Source organism: Pan troglodytes, chromosome 12, assembly GCF_028858775.2.
Source record: "Pan troglodytes isolate AG18354 chromosome 12, NHGRI_mPanTro3-v2.0_pri, whole genome shotgun sequence".
In the NCBI taxonomy this organism is placed as follows: domain Eukaryota; kingdom Metazoa; phylum Chordata; class Mammalia; order Primates; family Hominidae; genus Pan; species Pan troglodytes.
Window position 1 is genome coordinate 26,233,655 of NC_072410.2, and position 20,677 is coordinate 26,254,331.

Sequence of the window (20,677 nt, forward strand, 5' to 3'; positions counted from 1 at the left end):
TATCAAAACTGAAAACTTTTGCTCTGTATAAAACCCTGTTAAGAGGGTGAAAAGATGGCCGGGCACGGTGGCTCACACCTGTAATTGTAGTACTTTGGGAGGTTGAGGCAGGCAGATCACTTGAGCTCATGAGTTTGAGACCAGGTGTGGGCAACATGGTGAAACCCCATCTCTATAAAAAATTAGCTGGGCATAGGCTGGGCATGGTGGCTCATGCCTATAATTCCAGCACTTTGGTAGGCTGAGGCGGGCAGATCATCTGAGGTCAGGAGTTTGAGACCAGCCTGACCAACATGGAGAAACCCCATCTCTACTGAAAATACAAAATTAGCCAGGCGTGGTGGCACATGCCTGTAATCCCAGCTACTCGGGAGGCTGAGGCAGGAGAATCGCTTGAACTGGGAGGCGGAGGTTGCGGTGAGCCGAGACCACGCCATTGAACTCCAGCCTGGGCAACAAGAGTGAAACTACATCTCAAAAAAAAAAAAAAAAAAAATTAGCTGGGTGTGGTGATATAGTCCCATCTACATGGGGAGCTGAAGAGGGAGAACTGCTTGAGTCCAGGAGTCAAGTATACAGTGAGCCAAGATTGTGCCACTGCACTCCACCATGGGTGACAAAGTGAGACTCTGTCTCAGGAAAAAAAAAGGGGGGGGGGAGGGGGAGGGGTGAAAAAGATAAGCTACAGACCAATGGAAACCAAAAATCCCATAAAGGAATCTCAAAGAACTCTCAAAACTCAACAGAAGAAACAATCCAATCAGAAAATGGGTGAAAGACAGGAATATTCCACTAAAGTGAAACACAGGTGTCCACCACTGGGAAACGCAAATGAAAAACCACCGTGAGGCATCACGACACACCTGTCAGAACGGCTGAAGTAAAAACATGTGGACACCACTAAGAGCTGTGGAGGATTCAGGGAAACTGATCATCCTAGGTTGCCGGTGAGGACATGAGTTTGACAGTTTGTGGCCAGGTGCGGTGGCTCACGCCTGTAATCCCAGAACTTTGGGAGGCTGAGGCGGGCAGATCACGAAGTCAGGAGATCGAGACCATCCTGGCTAACATGGTGAAACCCCGTCTCTACTAAAAATACAAAAAACTAGCCGGGCGTGGTGGCGGGCGCCTGTAGTCCCAGCTATGGGGAGGCTGAGGCAGGAGAATGGCATGAACCCGGGAGGCGGAGCTTGCAGTGAGCCGAGATTGCGCCACTGCACTCCAGCCTGGGCAAAAGAGTGAGACTCCGTCTCAAAAAAAAAAAAAAAAAAAAAAAAAAAAAAGAGTTTGATGGTTTAAAAAACGAAACATGCAACAACCCTATGACCAAGCATTTACACTTCTCGAAAACTAATCTTGACACAGAAACCTGTACGTGAATAGTCGTAGCAGCTTTATTTGGAATAGCCCCAAACTGGAAACATCCCAGGTGTCCTTCAGGGGGCCAATGCATACACCACGGAATACCACTCAGCAATAAAAAGGAGCAAACTGTTGACACATGCAACACCTGGATGATCTCCCGAGAATGATGCTGAGTGAAAAAAGACAATCCCGAATGCTTACACGCTATGCTCCCATTTATACAACATTCTTGAAATGACAAAATAAGAGATGAACGATTAGTGGTTACCAGGAGTTAGGGAAGGTGGGGAGGGAGATCCTTGTGGGGATGGGACTTCTTTATCATGATTGCAGTGGTAGTTACACAGAGGTGACAAATGATTTGGACTGTCCACCCACATTGCACCAGTGTCAAAGTCTTTGTTGGAATACTGCATTACAACCATATAAGATGTAACCATGGAGGGAAACTAGATGAAGGGTGCGTGGGGCCCTTACCTTTACAACTTCCTATCATCTGAAATTATTTCAAAATATAAAGTTAGGAAAAAAGAAAGCAACAGCTCTAAGTGCAGTATGGCATCCTGGATTGGCTGCTGCAGCAGAAAAGGGACATTGGGAAAAATGGTAAAATCCAAATAAACTCTAGCTAATAGTATGATTGCACCTTTAGTTTTGATAAATGTGCCAAGGTTATATGTAAGCTGTTAACATTAGGGGAACCTGGGTGAAAGGTGTATGAAACTCTTCTGTGAATCTGGGCACGGTGGCTCACGCCTATAATCTCAACACTTTGGGAGGCCGAGGCAGGAGGATCGCTTGAGCCTAGGAGTTCGAGACTATCCCAGGCAACATAATGAGACCCTATCTCTACAAAAAAAAATTAAAAGTATTAGCTGGGTGTGGTGGTGCCTACCTGTAGTCCCTACTACTCAGGAGGCTGAGGTGGCAGGATGGCCTGAACCAGGGAGGTCGAGGCTGCAGCAAGCCGTGATCACACCACTGCACTCCAGTCTGGGCGACAGAGCAAGATCTTGTCTCAAAAAAAAAAAAAATAATAATAATAATAAATAAATAAAAAATTGAAAACTCTGATGCCGACTCTGATTGATTAAATCACAAGCTCTGGTGGCAGGTCCACGTATTTTTAATTTGCCAGGTGATTCTGGTGTGCAGCCAAGGTTAAGAATCCCTGATCTTAGCTCACACCTATAATCCCAGCACTTTGGGAGGCCAAGGCAGGCAGATCACCTGAGGTCAGGAGTTCAAGATCAGCCTGGCCAACATGGTGAAACCCCGTCTCTACTAAAAATACAAAAATTAGCCGGGTGTGGTGGTGGGCACCTGTAATCCCAGCTACTCAGGGGGCTGAGACAGGAGAATGGCTTGAACCTGGGAGGTGGAGGTTGCAGTGAGCCAAGATCGCACCACTGCACTCCAGCCTGGGAGACAGAGTGAGACTCCATCTCAAATAAACAAACAAAAAACCACTGTTCTGGAGAGAGGATTTTAAAGCATCTGTTTCCAACCCGGGCTTGCTCTCAGAGTTTATTCCTTGAGGACAATTTCTAAGCAAGGATACCACTGTTGTTTTGACCTCCAGTCCCATTTATAAGGGTCCAAATTCCTTTGAGAAAAGTTCCAGAAATCCTCCTCCCTCCCTACCCAATCTATGATCCTATGTCCTTGTGATGCCCGTTTCCACACAGCTGAAGAACTACGGAAGGAAAATGTAGTAAATTAGAAGAAAAAGACAAATGCCTTCCTGTTCCCACTTCTCTAAAACCCCATAGCTAGGAACAGAAAAAAAGGAAAAGACTTGAAATGTTCTAGAGATATAACAAAAACGGATTTTTTTTTTTAAAGAGGATCCACCTGGTTCATGAACCCTCCCTCACTGCTCTCTGCACATCACGGCCACACAGCACCTGCAGGGAGGCTGTGGGGAGGTGTGGAGCAGGTGCAACAGGCAGCTACTCTCCTGGGGGCCACACGGCGGAGAGAGGATTCGATGCAGCATGACGATCCCTTCCTCCCAGGCATGACCTCTTCTCAGAACACGGGAACTGACAACACTGCGAGTGGCAACTCAGCAGGTGGGCAGAGAAGCAGAAAGGGGCCCTCAGCACCACTAGGCCAGCTCTCAGAATCAGAAGAGCAGCCTCCAGGGAGGGAGCAGGGCTACAGGGACAGCCTACGGGCAGTGGAGCTTCTGGTTTGGCACATGGGAAAGGCTGGGGCGCATGTGCTGAAACATGACACCGTCAGGGAAGCCAGAAAGGACAACATGGACAAGGCCATCGATCTGAACCCCCAGCCAAAATGGGTGCTCTCGGCTTGCTCAAAAAGTGCTGCCAGCAGCGATAGGTTGGCAAATTAAAAGCAAACAAATAGAGGTCACGGCCACACAAAGGCAGTAACTGCACTCACAAGGTGGCTCGGCCCAAAGAGGTCTGAATCTGAATATGCTGCACTGTCCCTGCCTTGGGGGAGAAGGGGAAGGCTGGGCCCTGGGGACTAGAGATGATGGCATTCCTTTCGTTCCTTCCTGAGGCGGGCCTGGAGGGCTGTGCCCTGGTGACTCCTGTCTCCTAAAGGAGGGCAGGGCCGGCTGAAGGATTCAGGCATTGATGTCTAGTTCTGAGGACACCCAGGACCCGCATCTACAAGGGCCATCTAAAACGTGGCCTGGAGGGGATGGGGGCAGGCGGGCACAAAACTTCTGCTCAGCTCACTCCAGCTCCCCACGTGCTCATCTGTTCCCCAGATCTGGGGCTGCCTAGTGAGCCATTAAACGCCTGGGTTCCGCCCAGGGCTGCCTTCCACCGGGACGCCGGGCCTGCTGTGGCTGGACCCTACAGGAGACAAGGGAAGGAGAATTAACATCAAAGCTGGTAAAGTATCCTGTCAAAACCAAGTGCCAAATCCTCTGTGGGACAGGAAGGGGCAGCTAAGACAGGTGCTTCAGGATGCCTTGGGAAGTATCAGAGCAGAAACAGGAGCGACTGGTTAGCAGATGGTCAGCTAACAGATGCCTTCCCTGGGAGATGGGGAAGCTGGGGCTGTGGATTTCTGGCCCCGAGGGTCCCAGGTCATTATGCTGAACAAGAGGCACCTTCCCGGGACAATACAGCACCCTGTGCTGGAAGGAAGCACCATTTTCCACAGTGGAGGAGTCTCACGACCCCTCCTGTCTTCCAGAAGGATGGAAGGGAGCGCCCACCCCACACCCCTGGAGAAAAATGCCCCCCAGCCTGGGGAGCCGTGGGCTCTGCTCCTCTCTCAGCTGAAGGGCCAGGAAAGGGAAGTGAAGGGGCAGGGAGCGGGAAGATATTTACCTTGCGTGTGCTCTGAAAACAAAAAACACGCACTAGTCCACAGTCATTTATCAACTGCAGTTTCCAACTGTGCCAAAGAAGGAAAGGTCTACTGGGAAGGCTAAAGAGAGCAGAGAGAGAAAGAAGAGGAGAAGCTATTGAGCAGAAATGGTTGTGCCTCTCGGCTCCGGGCAGCACCATGGAGAGGGCCGGTGCCCCGGGCAGGGGAAGCTGAGGGAGAGCTGGCAGCTGCAGTGCTGGTGCTGCGCTGCCCCACAGCCTGCGGCTCAGGATGGCAGAGAAAGCCAGGAGCACAACATGGAGGGCTGCACAGTGTGGGGACTGCCTTTCCCTCGGCAATACAGTTCCATGAAGAACTGACGTGGAGGACCTACCCAGGATTTGAAATGGTAGGCCAGGGGTCAGACAACTTTTTCTGTAAAGGACCAATATTTTTAGTTTTTGTAGGTCATATAGTCTCTGTCACAGCTACTCGGCTCCACTGCTGTAACTCAAAGGCAGCCATAGCAATCTACAAACGGATGTGTGGGTTCTCATAAAACTTCATTCTCAAAAATAGGCTGCTAGCCAGATGTGGCCCTTGCACCACTATTTGCCAACCCCTGCTGTAGGCAATTTAAAATTATTGTGTCTTCCAAGTCTCAAAAAAGCACTTCTCTGCTGGGCGTCTAGTGCCAAGGTCTCCAGAAACTGGTTCTCATCTGCATGATTTAAGCAGTGCCCCACCAAAATCTCCAGGTGTGCAGCGGCCCTACGCTCCTCCGGACAGTGAAGTGCCAAGCTCACGGGACAAAATGCAGGACAACCCGAGTTCAGGCAAGAAACAGAAAGACAGCAGGCCAGCCTCACTGAAGCAACTGTCAGGTTGTACTTAAGTGAAAATAACCAACATTGTGTCTAGAGAATAATCCATTACAAAGAGGAAATGACCCACAAAGCCACTATCAACTATTCTCTTACAGGACGGCCCAGTGAAGATTATTTAAAAATCTCCGGGTGTGCAGTGATGGGAAGAGCATTATTCTGGGATTAGGTCTGTATCTTCACTACAACACGTGCAGTCTGAGTAGCAGTGAGCCAGAAAAAGGCTCACATGTGGGAGAACCAAAACCAAAACACTCCCATTTTTAAAACACAACACCTTGGCCTCTGAGACCCCAGTGTAATGTGACAATGTGAACTTCTGTAGAAGGGGCACCCCATACAATAAGAAACCATCACAGTGGGTAAGCACAGAAGCCTCAACAACCCTAAAAGGTGCGGCACTAGCTACTCGTCCAGCTACTTTGGAGGCTGAGGCAGGAGGATCACTTGAGCCCAGAGTATGAAGCCAGCCTGGGCACCATGGCAAGACCTTATCTCTTAAAAAAAAGTGCAGCATCATCCTTAGAGAGATCTCTTTAGGAATAGATGCAACCCATCCCCAGATCCAAGACTTAAGCAGCACGACCTCACCTGCTGCCTTTTTGCCAACACCCAGATCTGGAGCCCACAGGGGCTGAAGCATCCACATGGCCCAGGGTGGGATTTCTGTCCCTTGCACCTGCATGTGACCTCACAATTCAGAAAGGACTATTAGAAAAACATGTTTGTGCTCTCGAGTGTGGGTCTGAGCAGCCACAGTGGCTCCACGGGAGGCCTACAGGAAGCAGGTCAGAGTCCCTGGGCCTTCTCTCTGGCTCTCATTCCTGCCCTGTAGAACAGGCAGAACAGCTAGCACCCCTCTGGCCACGGGGAGGTTAGCAGAGTTAGACATGGAAGCTCCTAGCACAGTGCCTGGCAGAGGAAGCGTTGATAACAGCTTGTCTTCCTCGTGGTGGGGCAGGTGGGGGTGGGAGGAAGCAAGCCTGCAGCTCCCTCCACAGCCCCACCAGCTCTTCCAGGAATCTCAAGTTCAGGCATATCTCTGACCCCAACCTTAGGAACGCAATCAGAATTAAAGTATCTTCTTGAAAAACAAGAACAAGAAACCCTTCACCACTCCTACCCACAGCCTACACTTCAGACTCTTTCACCTCCCTCCTTGCAGTGTGGGGATGGGGTTCCATATCCCACAACCTTTAGTTCCATTTGCAAAATTTCTTCCAACACAATCTTCCTGCTCGCAGTGGAGCACTGGATGGGCCACGCTTAAATATTAGTATGAACTGACCAAACTCTTCACAAATGCCCTTCTAGTGTCTAGGATGGTGTCTGCCAGCCACACACCCTCTAAGCCAGGGCCACTGCTGACTCAAAGTGACCTAAACTTAATCTTAAATGGCCAAAAGAGTGTCTGAACTAAAACTTATTCCCACTTCCCAACAAATCTCTGATTAAGTCAATCCATTCTAAGACGTCCTTGAGAGAAATACCGACTTACTATACTCTACTCTAAATACCAGTTAGTCTATAGTTTGGTGTCATCCATGCTATTAAAGACAGCAAGAAGTTCAAGTTGAATAATGAAGAATTAAAAAAAAAAAAAAAGCAAGAAGGGGGTTGGGCACAGTGGTTCATGCCTGTAATCCCAGCACTTTGGGAAGGTGAGGCAGGCGGATCATCTGAGGTCAGGAGTTCAAGACCAGCCTGGCCAACATGGTGAAACCCCATCTCTACTAAAAATACAAAAATTGGCCAGGCGTGGTGGTGGGCGCCTGTAATCCCAGCTACTCAGGAGTCTGAGACAGGAGAATTGCTTGAACCCAGGAGCTGGAGGTTGCAGTGAGCCGAGATCACACCATTGTACTCCAGCCTGGGCAACAGAGCAACAGAGTAAGTAAGACTCCATCTCAAAAAAAAAAAAAAAAAATTATATATATATATATATATATAGATATAGATATAGATAGATATATAGATATAGATATATATAGGTATATAGATATAGATATATATAGATATATAGATATATATCAAGAAGGGAAAAGGATGGGGAGAAAAGAGAGAAAAAAGACAGAGGGCGGGGGGGCGGCGAGAGTGCAAGTCTGTGTGTGTGAGCTCATGGCCCTCAGGTGCAGACACCGTGCACGATGTACCACTCGGCACTCACCTGCCGCTGTGGTGGTCTTCTCACCAAGGAGCCTGGTCTGGCTGCCTGGAATAACCTGCAGGTCGGTGTTCTCAGGGGACTGTGGCAGGTTCTGGGCTCGGGTAGCCAGGAGTGCATTGAGGTACTGCAGTCGCGTAACCTGGAGGATGACAGCGTTACTGAAGACCCAATTGGTGAAGCGAGACGCAGAAGGTAGGCAGGAAAGGTGACACCGTGCCCGAAGAGGACAGAGGCACAACTTTAAGCTAGTTAAGGGCAGAGAAGAGCAACTGAGTCAAGTGTTTTTAAGACCTTGCTTGGAAACTGGGTGCAAAGGTCTGTGTCCCTCAGGATGAGTGGAAGGCCTTGTTCCAGGCAGTCTTAGACCAGCTGGTCTAGCCCCCGGTGACACAAAGTCGGCTAAAGCCAGCACCCACAAGCAGCCCAGGCAGTCACCTTGATGAGCTGCAGATCAGAGAGCGCCCTCACGGTGTAGTCGGGACAATACGCAGATGAATGCGTGCCGTCACCTGGGTCGGGCTGCAGGTCATGGCGGATGGGCTGGAGCGAGGACACTGGGGACTGGTGAACTATCAAAGGAACAATCAGTGATGGCAGGAGCCATGCTGGCAGCTGGGAGCCTCCTCCCCTGGTGGGGACAACTGTACAGTTTCGAAGACCCACCCCACCAATCACTCTGGAGAGGCGATGTGCATGGGAAGCTGGGAGAGAAGGACAAACACAGCCGGGAGAGGTTTTGCGGGGGTGGAGTGGGCCACAAAGTTGAGCGATGAAGAATGCTGCCCTCCCTCCTGGAAGCCCAGGGGCTACACCACCTTGTGGGGTGGTGGGCTCAAGTGGAAGGAGAGGTGAGGAGGGGCACTGAGAGCCCAAGCGATGATGGGGGACAGGCTCTGCAGCCTCCACCCTGGCCCTCAGCACCAGCAGGGCCGTGGCTTACCCGAGGATGGCACAGTTAGGGCCGACACTCCATAGTACGTGAAGGCCCCATTCTCGAACTTCAGACCCTCTTTCCCGATCTCCACTTCAACCCTGCCCTGGGAGGAGTGGCAAGGAGAGAAACAGATGCGGCCAGATTACCTTTCCCGTCAGAAGACAGCGGAAGGAGAAACCCACCACCTCAATTGTTTGGGGCGGGAGGGTGCATATCCGCATGCCCCTGCTCCCCTCTTCTCCTAGACCCTTCCCTGGCCTGAGGAAGCAGGAGGGACTCCAGGCCTGGGACCCACAGCTACCTGCAGGATGAGAATGAAGTAATCCACCGGCTGGCTGCGCTGGTACAGGTAGTGGTGTGTGGCCAGCCGGTTGCTCTCGTCAAACCTCACTTCCTGGTTGACACTGGGATGCTTCAACAGGTGCAGCAGGACCTTCTCAGAGATGCGCAGCGGGCTGAATACATCCACTTCTGCACGTGGTGGAAAAAAGGGACAGTGTCCACTGGGGCCTAGTGGCCGGTGGAACCACACCCAACACTGTAGGCAATTTAAAGTTATTGTGCCCACCAGGGCTCTCCCGGGTGGCCTGTGAGCAGCTGCCCCTAACACCTCAACACAAGAGAACTAGGCAGGGGCCAGGTGCGGTGGCTCACGCCTGTAATCCCAACACTTTCGGAGGCTGAGGCAGGTGGATCACCTGCAGTCAGGAGTTCGAGACCAGCCTGGCCAATATGGCAAAACCCCGCCTCTACTAAAAATACAAAAATTAGCTGGGCGTGGTGATACACGCCTGTAATCCCAGCTACTTGGGAGGCTGAGGCAGGAGAATCGCTTGAACCCAGGAGGCAGAGGTTGCAGTGAGCCAACATCGTGCCACTGCACTCCAGCCTGGGTGACAGAGCGAGACCCTATCTTAAAAAAAAAAAAAAAAAAAAAAAGAACTGGGCAGGGCACCCCACATCCGCCCAGCTGAGAGCTGAGGCCCCCTGGCTGTGGTGCACCAGGCGTGGCACTGGCCTGGCCCTGCTCTTGGTCATCTGGCAGAGAGGAGGTGTCTCTCCCATGGCCCAAGATGCTGGCAGGGCTGCAGAGAACACAGAAGTCCTCAAGATGCACCCGCCTGCTAGGAGTGGGGAGCAGAGTCAGTGTCGGCCCTGGGCGGCCTCCTGACCCACAGAATGGTGAGGAGAGCAGGGGGCATGGACCACCCTCCCGCCTCACCTCGGGACAGGAAGCGCTGGGTGGCCAAGAGCAGCTGAGGCGAGATTTTTACTTTATATTCATCATCAGACACCTTGAACAAGGAGAACTCCTCCTTCCGCTTCAGAGGGGCCATCAGAGAAGCAGGCTTCCTCTTCACCACGGTGTCTCCTAAGATGGAAGAAGAGGGCGCGCTCAGGCATCAGCCACCTGTCAGTCAACACGACCACACTAAGGGGCTGCATCGCCTGCTCCTTCCTCCTGAGGCCAGGGGGTCCTCGATGGAGCAGCATCAGAACGCCAGGGACATGTCCTCAGCACCACTCCCTCCACGGGGCCTGCTCCCACCCCAACCACACAGAGAGAGGGGTGACTATGCCTTGGAGCTGGCTGAAGAGAATGCTGATATGATAACAAAGCAGCTTGTATAAAATAACAAGCATCCCTGATAGGTCACTGGATGTAGACTAAAAACTTTTTTAAATTTAGGCCAGACGTAGTGATTCACACCTGTAACCCTAGCACTTTAGGAGGCTGAGGCAGGAGGATCACTTAAGGCCAGAAGTTCAACACCAGCCTAGGCAACATAGAGAGACCGTGTCTTTACAAAAAAATAAAATAATTAGACGGGTGTGGTGGCATGCGCCTGTAGTCCCAACTGCTCAGGAGGCTGAGGTGGGAGGAACACTTGAGTCTGGGAAGTTGAGGCTGCAGTAAGCCATGAATGCGCCACTGTACTCCAGCCTGGATGACAGAGCAAGACCGTCTCAAAATAAAAAAAAAAAAATTAAAAAATAATAACAGCCTCTCTGGCCACTGAAAAACTTCTCACTATAAAGCATGTATTCAAGGATTACCAATGCAAATGGGCAGCAATTAACCTGGAGACCCCATGCCTATGGCAGTCTCAAGAACGGAACTAGAGATGCTATGTTTGAAAATCGACACATGATTAAAGCGATACTTCTGGAAGCATGCAGGGCAGGCGGCCCGGCCATGATGCACAGACTCTGTACAGCCCTGCAGACCTCGGCCACCATGCTAACAGGCGGACACTTTTACCATGCAATCAAGGGCCCGGGATCAGCTGCTTTGGGAAGACTTATTTCCACCCCCTCCCAGTCTCTCAGGCTGGAGCGCAGTGGCGTGATCTCAACTCACTGCAACCTCTGCCTCCTAGGTTCAAGCGATTCTTCTGCCTCAGCCTCCTGAGTATGTGAGACTACAGGCACGCACCACCACGCCCAGCTAATGTTTGTATTTTTAGCAGAGATGGAGTTTCACCATATTGGCCAGGCTGGTCTCGAACTCCCGATCTCGTGATCTGCCTGCCTGGGCCTCCCAAAGAGCTGGGATTACAGGCGTGAGCCACTGCGCCCAGCCAGGAAGACTTTCTTCATGGCAAACAGTGGGTTCTTTCAGGGGACATTTCTGTAATGTACAAAAGAACCTGCAAAAACAAAAGCATCTAGGGAGACAGAAGACTGGGAAAGGCCCATGAAGGGCAGAGCTCTCTCAGTAATGGAGGAAACTAATAGGACTGCTGCTAATGGAGCCCCAGGTGAGCCCTGGGATTGCAAGGCCACCGCTGGCACAGGCAACCATGCTTGTGTGGAGGTGCAGGCGTGAGCCCTCCTGCAAGGGGGCTCTCTGCCAGCGCCCATGCAGGGCTCAGAAGGGGGCCTGGCTGTGGATCTTGCTGGGTTCCAGCAGCACAGAGGCCCACTGGCCTCTGACGCAACATACGCCTGGGGAAGTGTGCGGGCCCAGCCGAGACAGAACTGCCAAGAGTCTGAACTCACGGTAGTCTTCAGACTCGTCCAGGATCTCGGACCTGATGATCTCCTCGATCACGTCCTCCAGGGTGACCAGGCCCAGGACCTCGTAGAAGGGGTCGCCTTCACCCTCGTTGTTCACCTTCTGCACGATGGCCAGGTGGGACTTCCCTGTGGGGGGAGGACACTCATGGAACAGCTTGCTGGGCCCCCCAAGTTTGATTCATCTCCCCTGGTATAGGCCCACCAAAAGGACACGGCTAACGTTCATGCTCCTACAACGTGCCAGGCACAGAGCCACACTCTTTTCTAGGTTTTTACTTAAGACTCCCAGCGTGATTATGAGAACTGGCCTTATTTTCACACAGGTTGAAAATGAAGCAGTGGGCTCATGCCCATCTGCACAAGGCCCCCCAGGCAGAGCTGGCAGAGCTGGGATCCAGCTCCAGGTCCGTGCACCTCCATGACATGGATGCAGTTTAGACAAGGATGCATCCAGTGGAGAACACAAATGCCTCACACATCAGCCAGCCTGCACATGCAGGCTAACAAGGGCACTGACTCTGGAAACACAGGCTCTCCTGCGACAGTCCACACGGGGCAGCTGAGTGGGGCCACCCAGCCTGACTGTCCTTGGGAGGATTTCCTAAGTCTTTTTCTTCTTAAATATATATGCTGTCCATCCTACATAAATGTGCATGGCTTCTTGTCCTTCTTTACGATAGAAATTAGAAAGAGATAGAAAGATAGACAGACAGACAGATAGACTGTGTGTGTGTGTGTGTGTCTGTGTATCTTTTGGTTTTCCTAATTCTTAAAGCTGCCCATTAGGGGCTGTCAACTAGGGGATGAGAAGAGTGGTAGCTGGCCACTCGGGAGCCAAGCTGTGCAGGGAGGAGGAGCACCAGGCTGAGATTTTCCACCTTACCCTATATGTCTTTCTCAGGTTAGCTTCCTATTTGGTTTGTTTGCTTAGTGAGGGAATGTAAGCTTGGAAAAAAGCCCAAGTCTCAGAGTGCTGGGGAATGCTGGGGAAGCTTCAGGAATTTACTATGTCTCAGATAAGTGCTTTTCATCCACACTACTTTAGACCCGTCTGAAAAAAACAGAATGCAAGCCACCTAAGTAATTTAAAATCTGAATAGCTGCATTAAAAAAGTCAAAAGAAACACATAAAATTAAGTTTAATAATATATTGTAAGTAACCCAATATAGTCAAAATAGCATTTCAATACGTAATCAATACAAAAAATAGTCATAGACATTTTGTCTATGTTGCACTCTCTGAATCTGGTGTGTTTTATGCTCACAGCACATCTCAACTCAGACTCCACCTTTAGGTAGCACAGCCCCAGATGGAGGGGGCTGCCGGCCTGGGCGGCACAGGTCCAGGACAGGGGGATGGGAGCAACTCATTCAACCAGGCCCTCGTTTGTCACTAGTGGAAACGCTGAGGCGTAACTGGCCTGGACCTGCCTGTGAGGGGGTACCTGCTTCAAGACTCTCCTGGGAAATCAAACAGTCAAGTTTGTGTTGTTGTGTGGATCATACTTTACATCCCGTGGGCTTGATTAGATAAAGCACAGTTCTCCAGGATGCTTGCATTGCCCTGGACAAAAAGCTGGAAATGGCCACATGAATCGTCTCCCCGCTTTCCGGGAGGAAGGCTAGGGCCCCTGGAGATTGCCACTCAGCCCTGCTGAACCGTGTTTCTAGACACCTTCTAACCCTCAGTGCTTGTGCTGGGTGCCATCTCTACATGGGCCACGGCTGCCCCACCAGAGTACAAACCTGTCAGGCCAGGCCAGGAAGGCCAAGTGCGACATGTAGTTTTGGTTAATGTCTTGGATTCCAGCACCAAAGCCCAGGATCTAAATGGCCACCTCGGCGCAGAGAGGCCTCATCTCGGCTCCCTTCTCCCAGGAAGCCAGCCCCTTTGGCAGGTTTCCTACAGAAAGGGACTCACTCCTTTGCTTTCAAACTTCTCTAGAACAAGGCACACAATTCTCCATGGCCTGCCACACTGGGATGATTCTATCACCAACAGAAGAAAGCAGGCCCTGGAAGATCCCCTGGAACAGTGGTCGTGTGACTGAATCCCAAGAAGAATGTCTGAGGGGTCTAGATGGCAGCCAAAGATGACAGCAGAGGGACAGAGCAAGGGCAGCTGCAGGGACTCAAGGTCACCTCTCATCTGCTGAGCCACCAGAGTGGAACCACTCACGCTGATGCCTGCCCACAGGCCAGCTCCACGGAGCCACGAGCAGCTCACAGTGTGTCTTGCCAACGTCAAGCAGAAAGCCCTGGAAAAGCTTCAAGTTTAATTTTAGTTAGCAGGCTCCAGGGTACCCCAATTATTTGAATGCCAAAGTACCCTTTCATAATGCCCAATTTCTATGATGTTAATAACAGTTGGAATACCTTCTCTCTTCTGTTTTCTAAAGCACCTCAGTGAATGAATGAATACTGTGAGAAAGACAAAAGTAGTGTGCTGACGCTCCTCACTGCTGTTGGAGCTGGTCAGACTCTTTTCCGCATCATGGCAATCATCTGGCTCCCAGCAGACAGGAAACCAGAGCTGGGTTCCTTTAAAGCAGAGACTGCGGCCAGGCACAGTGGCGAACACCTGTAATCCCATCTCTTTGGGAAGCTGAGCTGGGAGGATCGCTTGAGGCCAGGAGTTTGAGACCAGCCTGGGCAACATAGGGAGACCCCAATCTCTACATAAAATTAAAAATTAGCTGGGGATGGTGGTGTTCACCTGTGGCCCCAGCTTACTCAGGAGGCTGAAGTGGAAGGATCACTTGAGCCCAGGAGGTAGAGGCTACAGTGAGCCACGATCACATCACTGCACTCCAACCCAGGTGACAGAGCAAGACTCTGTCTCAAAAATAATAATAATGTTCTTGGCCAGGCGCAGTGGCTCACACCTGTAATCCCAGCACTTTGGGAGGCCGAGACGGGCGGATCATAAGGTCAAGAGATCGAAACTATCCTGGCCAACATTGTGAAACTCCGTCTCTCCTAAAAACATAAAAAAGTTAGCTGGGCGTGGTGGTGCACGCCTGTAGTCCCAGCTACTCAGGAGGCTGAGGCAGAAGAATCACTTGAACCCGGGAGGCAGAGGTTGCAGTGAGCCAAGATTGTGCCACTGCACTCCAGCCTGGCAAGAGAGCAAGACTCCATCTCAAAAAAAAAAAATAATAATAATAATAATAATGTTCTTTTGTACATTAAGGTCCCTGACTTAACAATGGTTCAAATTACAATTTTTCAAATTTGATGGTTCAAAAGCAATATGCATTCAGTAGAAACCATACTTCAAACACATATAACCATTCTGTTTTCACTTTCAGTACAGCAGTCAATAAATTACATGAGATATTCAACACTTTATTTTAAAATAGTTTTGTGTTAGATGACTTTGCCCAACTGCAGGCTAAAGTAAGTGTTCTGAGCATGTTTAAGGTGGGCCAGGCTGAACTATTTGGTTTGGTAGGTTAGATGTATCAAACACATTTTTGACTTAAGGTATTTTCAACTTACAATGGGTTTATCAGGACATAACTCCATTTGTAAGTCAAGGAGCAGCTGTCCAAGTTATTTATTACGGCTCCAAAGCACTCACTCTTCCTGATGACGTCTGCACAAAATAATCAGCACGTCATCTCAAGTTGGCACTGATTGAGGGGCGCCTTGCTGGGGAGGTTACCTTGCCCCCAGACTACAAAGTTCCCTAGCAGACACAGCAAAAGAAACAAGACCCGGAATGAAAGCTGCCAAGATGGCAGGGACTCCAGCTCCACGAAATTCAGAGGCTCATTAGCTTGGCAGAGAGATGGAAAGGGAATCGATTTTTAAAACCTCACACGCCACAAAGACTGCAATATGCCCTTTGTTCCTAAGTGGAGGAATGCTTAAGAAGGTTAGGAAGGACAAAAAGGACTTTAACACGGAAAAAATAAAGATATTTGCCAAAGGACTGCACTGAACTAGAGAAGCAGAGAAAAAAGCTCCGGGATGTCACCAGAAAGACATGGCCAGTCTGCCCACGAATGGCCCTCACTCACCACAGGAGCGGGGAAGTCGAGGGGGATTAAAGAGCTCCCCATTTAACCTCCAGGTTCCAAAAACCTCCCCCACTGTCTTCCAAGGGGATCCTTTTCAGCGTGTTGTCAGGCAGCTTTTAGAAAGGTCTGTTTCAAGCAGAGGCACTCAACCCCAAATCCTCCTGCATCGGGCTGCTTGTGACCTGCCTGGAGGCCACCCAGCCCAGAACAGGAGCAGCCCGGACCCTGGCCTCTCTAATTTCCTTCCTAGCTACATTTCAACCTGCATTTCAATCTGAACCTACTGGACTTGCCCATCTTAAAACCAAACAGCAGAAGGCCTCCTCCCCTGTCCCACATCCTCTGCCAGTCACTTCTCTCTGCAGCCACGCTCTGTGGAGGGCTGTCTACATTGGTTCTCGTACCTTTCCACACCTCATTCATTCCCCAAATGGCTCCCTTGCCGTGGCACCAAATCTGCTCTTGCAAAGGTCAACGGCATCCTGTTTGCTGGCCTCCTCTCCTGTCACTCACCTTCCCTGGGAAAGTGGTCTCTTCCCTTAGCTTCCAGGACATTCCGCATCTCGGGGACTCCTCCTTCCTTGGTCTTGCCTCCTCCTGGCCAGCTTCTCCTGGGCTTCCCTTGCCCCTGACACACCTGTGCTCCTAGGAGGCTGAGGCTCTCTGCCTCCCTCCCATGACTTGAGAGACACTCCTATTCTGCCTCCCACTTGCATTTCACATCAACGGCCTGCTAGGAGTTTGCCTCTTGGGACACTGCACAGACACAAATTCAATAGCCAAAACCTGCTCCCCACGCCCGGCCCTTAGTGAAGGTGCACCGCCACCACACAGCCAGAAATCTGGGCCTCATCCTCAGCTGCTCCTCCTTGTGGCACAGCCCCGCTGCCAGATACCAATCTTCCCAATTCCACCTCTGCTGCCCTCTTGGGGCTCCTCTCCAGGCCTGCCATGAACCTTGTTCAGGTTATCATCCCCTCTCACCTGGATCCCTCACACCGCTGGTCTCCCTGCGCTGGTGTCCACAATTGTTACTGATCTGTAAAAATAACTGATGCTGCTGCTTGATGCTCATGGCCCTGGTGATCAAGTACAAGTTCCTTACACAGCACACAAGCCCCCCCGCCAGGGGACATCCTGCCTCTGCGCTCCTTCCCAACGAACATGAACATTTTTTATTCTTCCCCAAGTGGAATCCCCAACCACCCTGGACCAAGCTCATCCATCGCATATGAAAGACAAGACCATGGCAGCGAAGATCCTGACACTGGCGGTTTGGAAAATGAAAGACCACTTTCACCAACCTCATCCTGAGCATCATGACCAACTACAGAAGTTGCCTTTAGTTCTGAACAGGACAACCCTTCCATCTCCGCTGCTCCAAATCTCTGCTTGGTGACTGCTCAACTGTTGAAAGCAGCAGCCAGCTGAAGCCAGACACCAGAGTGAGCTTTTTCTTAAAGAATCTAGAAACGTGAGTGCTTTGAACACCAAAAGGACAGCTACAGTCTTCCACTTTTTCCCTAAAAAAAAGGAAGTCTGGTGACCTGCCTAGAAGAACAGAAATCTGCAATTCCAGATTCACCCCTTGCTCCTGGATTGGCAAACAGCTCACCTACCAGCAGAGCCTGTCCCGGAGTAAGAACCACCTGCTAACGCCAAGCACACAGCATATGCACGCCAGGCACTGGCCAAAGTGCTTGATGAGTCTCCCCCCCTGCAGGTCTGTTTACCCACTCTTATCACTAACAGCAGAGGACTTTGCGCCACAAGAGGCTGAGCAGCCTTCAGGGCCTGGGGGCAGGCAAGGGCAGGATGGAACCTACTCCGCTGATTCCAGGGTTGCAATGTTGGCCACCACACCAGGAGAACCACCCCTGCCTCAGGGGCTCCGGCAGCCCAGATGGAGTACTTACCACCGCGAGGCTCTGTCTGGACCCAAACCCAGGCTCCCTCCCCAGGGCAGGGTGGCATGGCCATGTTCTAGGGACACAGCCAGGAGCACCCAAGAGTCTAAAAGAATGGAGCTGCCCACCCAAGCCTCCCACCCATTCCTGAGCTACAGCAGTAACAGTAACTTAGCACCCAGGCCTCCTGCAAGGAATGAGGGACGAGATTACACAGAAAGTGCCCATCAGCTACTGGCACACGGCAGTGCTCAGTCAGGAGTAGCGGTCATTATCACAAAGCCTGGCTTCCTGCAACGACAGGCCAGGGGCTCTCAACAGACGGTGCCAGAAACATCCTGCCACAAATACCACGGGGCTTTGCCACTTCTTGGCCTTACAGCTGGCAGCCTTTAGGGTCAAGTCCATCCAACACCCTGGGGTGCTCCCACCCTCACCCTACAGGAGTGCAGGTGTGAGAAGCATGGCTGTTGACCAAGGTCTGAGCACCAAACTCTGGGGAGCACCACTAAGGATGATGTTGGAGAGGATTGCAGAAGAAACCACACCTTCACATCCGGAGGGTACTGGTTTTACCTTCAACCTCCGAACTGCTCAGCTAAAACAGTGAAGAGAGGGATGAAAATGTGGAGTTAAGGGAGAACTTGAGACCTTAGGGTTAGAAAAGAAGAGGTGAGGCTGGGCGCGGTGGCTCACGCCTGTAATCCCAACAGTTTGGGAGGCCAAGGTGGGAGGATCACTTGAGGTCAGGAGTTCGAGACCAGGCTGGGCAAAATAGTGAGACCCTGTCTCTACATAAAATTTTAAAAAACAGGAGATTAAAAAGCAAAAAATAAAAGGGCCGGGCACAGTGGCTCACGCCTGCAATCACAGCACTTTGGGAGGGCGAGGCAAGTGGATCACCTGGTCAGGAGTTCAAGACCAGCTTGGTCAACGTGGTGAAACCCCATCTTTACTAAAAATACAAAAATTAGCCCGGAATGGTGGGGTGCATCTGTAGTCCCAGCTACTCGAAGGCTGAGGCAGGAGAACTGCTTGAACCTGGGAGGCGAAGGTTGCAGTGATAAGAGATCGGCCACTGCACTCCAGCCTGCGCGACAGAGCCGGGAGAAAGGGAGACTAAGTCAGCATAAATGGAGTTACTTTTGGTGAAAGCAAAGTGTTAAGTTTCCCTGGCTTTACCGCAGATAAGGGATTGACACCTAAATACCCTTATCTGCAGTAACGCCAGGGACCTTAAGAATGCTCTGAAGGAAACATTACAGGTCCAGTCAATTTGATATTACATGTGTGCACACAACAATATCCCAGATACCTGGAGACTACCATCTTTTCTATGTTCTTCTAGTTTCTATCCAAAAATTTGGACCTGCTACAAAGTCAAGCACACAGAAACTCTCTGGGAGAGGGAAAGAGCTGGGGGATTAGAGGACAAGCGGACATACCCCTCCCTGCAAATGGGGGGGGGGGGCTATCCTGACGCGGGGGTTAAAGTGTTCGCTGTCTAAAGGATTCCTCCCACTCTGATCGATGGCCTTTAAGTATTTCAAAAGGTCATTCCAAGCTGCAAGGCCAATATCGTCTTGAAAAGGGACCTTAGAGGTCTCACTGCTCTCCACGGGGGTGGGACCCTTTCCTGAAGGCTTCCATAACTCTCCACCCCTTTTCAGGGAGAGGGCACTCGCACGGGCGTCCCCTGCACCATGCCCGGGCCGTTACCTCGCTTGAATTCCTCCAGGACAGCGTCCAGCTTGGTGTCGTTGAAGACGAAGTGGAGCGGATGGTTGTAGAAACGAGTGATGGTGCTGAGCGGCGTGCAGTCTTCGGGATCCACGAAGGCCAAGTCCTTGAGGTAGAGCATGTCCACGATGTTGGAGCGCTCCTCCTCGTACACCGGGATGCGCGTGTGGCCGCTCTGCATGATGCTGGCCAGGACGCCGAAGTCCAGCACGGTGCTAGCGTCCAGCATGAAGCAGTCTTCGAGGGGCGTGAGCACGTCCTCCACGGTCCGGCAGCGCAGCACGCCCTTGCTGAGATCGCTGTAGGGGTCGCCGCCGCCGCGCGCCAGCTCCAGCACCCGCTCCCGCAGCCGCCCGGGCCGCGCCGCCAGCTCCAGCAGCTGCCCCACGGGCAGCGCGACGGGCAGAGTGAGCAGGACGGCCAGGCGGCTGAGGCCGAGCGCTCGCGGCGCCAGCGCTAGCGTCCAGCGCCCGCTCACGGCGGCCGGCACCACCTCTCCCACCAGGAACACGAGCCCCGCGCTGCCCAACACGGCGGGCACCGCACGCTGGCCGGCCGCGCGGTACAGCAGCACCGCCAGCGCCGCCTGCGCCAGGCTGGCCAGCAGCAGCAGCGCGCCCAAGGCGCAGCCGGCCCAGCGCCGCGCGGGCTCCAAACGCCGCGCCGCCGCACGCTCCGCCTCCGAGCCGCTCTCGCGCAGCACCTGCACCTCGGCAGGCGCCAGCGCCAGCGCGCTCAGCTGCAGGCCTCGCGCCAGCGCTGCCAGCGCCAGCAGCCCGGCCGCCCCCAGGCCCAGAGCCCAGGGCGGCGCCGCCTCCTCGGCCGCCCCGCCACCCGGCTCCACGCGCACCGCCAGCAGCGCCGAGTGCGGGCGCACGGCCTCGGCCCGCAGGCGCAAGCGCAGCAGCGCGCGCCACTCGCCCGCGGGGGCCGCCGCCTCCTCCCGGCAGCCCGCCCCCTCCGGGGCCACCCAGGACCAAGAGCTGTTGGCGAAGCCCGGGCCGAAGAGGCGCAGGAGGAAGGTGGCGTCCGGCGTGTCTCGCGCCGCCCCTCCGCGTACCCAACCCGCGCCCGCCGCTCCATCCTCCTCCAGGCAGAAGCCCAGCACTCGCGGGCCCGGCGCGGCCTCCCCCGCGGCGTTGCCCAGGCAGAGCGCGGCGAACAACCAGCCTAACCGACCCGCCTCAGCTACCGCCGCCGCCATCGCCTGCTGCCCCCTCTCGGCCTCTCGCGCAGCCTACCCCGCTCGCCCCGCGCCTCCCCGGGCCAATCGTTACGGCTCTTCGCGCCTCCTCGGCCAATAGGCGGTGGGCGGGGGCGGGCCCCAGGGTCGGACT

At 52.5% G+C, this 20,677-nt stretch overlaps 1 protein-coding gene across 9 annotated transcripts; it reads right to left on the bottom strand.

The window, feature by feature from the left end:
- Positions 1–1,372: 1,372 nt before the first annotated feature.
- Positions 1,373–20,622, bottom strand: CNNM3 (cyclin and CBS domain divalent metal cation transport mediator 3). Of its 9 annotated transcripts, XR_001715935.4 has the most exons (9): positions 19,320–20,622; positions 11,651–11,794; positions 9,870–10,019; positions 8,949–9,118; positions 8,654–8,750; positions 8,149–8,282; positions 7,714–7,852; positions 4,683–4,782; positions 1,373–4,199 (listed from the first exon to the last, which is right to left on the bottom strand). XR_001715935.4 is itself a non-coding variant. In XM_001151292.7 (8 exons), exons 1-8 carry the CDS (start codon positions 20,542–20,544, stop codon positions 4,135–4,137), a joined length of 2,124 nt encoding a protein of 707 aa, XP_001151292.2. In that variant the 5' UTR covers positions 20,545–20,622; the 3' UTR covers positions 1,373–4,134. The 9 variants fall into 9 exon arrangements, 5 of the variants coding, with proteins under 5 accessions (XP_001151292.2, XP_063645637.1, XP_009441171.2 ...); XR_010149321.1 differs by lacking the exon at positions 8,149–8,282; XM_001151292.7 differs by lacking the exon at positions 4,683–4,782.
- Between the last annotated feature and the right edge of the window lie 55 nt (positions 20,623–20,677).

Excerpts from the sequence above, each read along its gene's own strand:
- CNNM3 (XM_009442896.5), bottom strand. The coding sequence starts at position 20,544 with ATGGCGGCGGCGGTAGCTGAGGCGGGTCGGTTAGGCTGGTTGTTCGCC. Across the intron at positions 8,751-8,948 it reads ACTTCATTCTCATCCTGCAG|GGCAGGGTTGAAGTGGAGAT; the intron begins GTAGCTGTGGGT and ends CACTCCTCCCAG. Across the intron at positions 7,853-8,148 it reads CTGATCTGCAGCTCATCAAG|GTTACGCGACTGCAGTACCT; the intron begins GTGACTGCCTGG and ends GTCATCCTCCAG.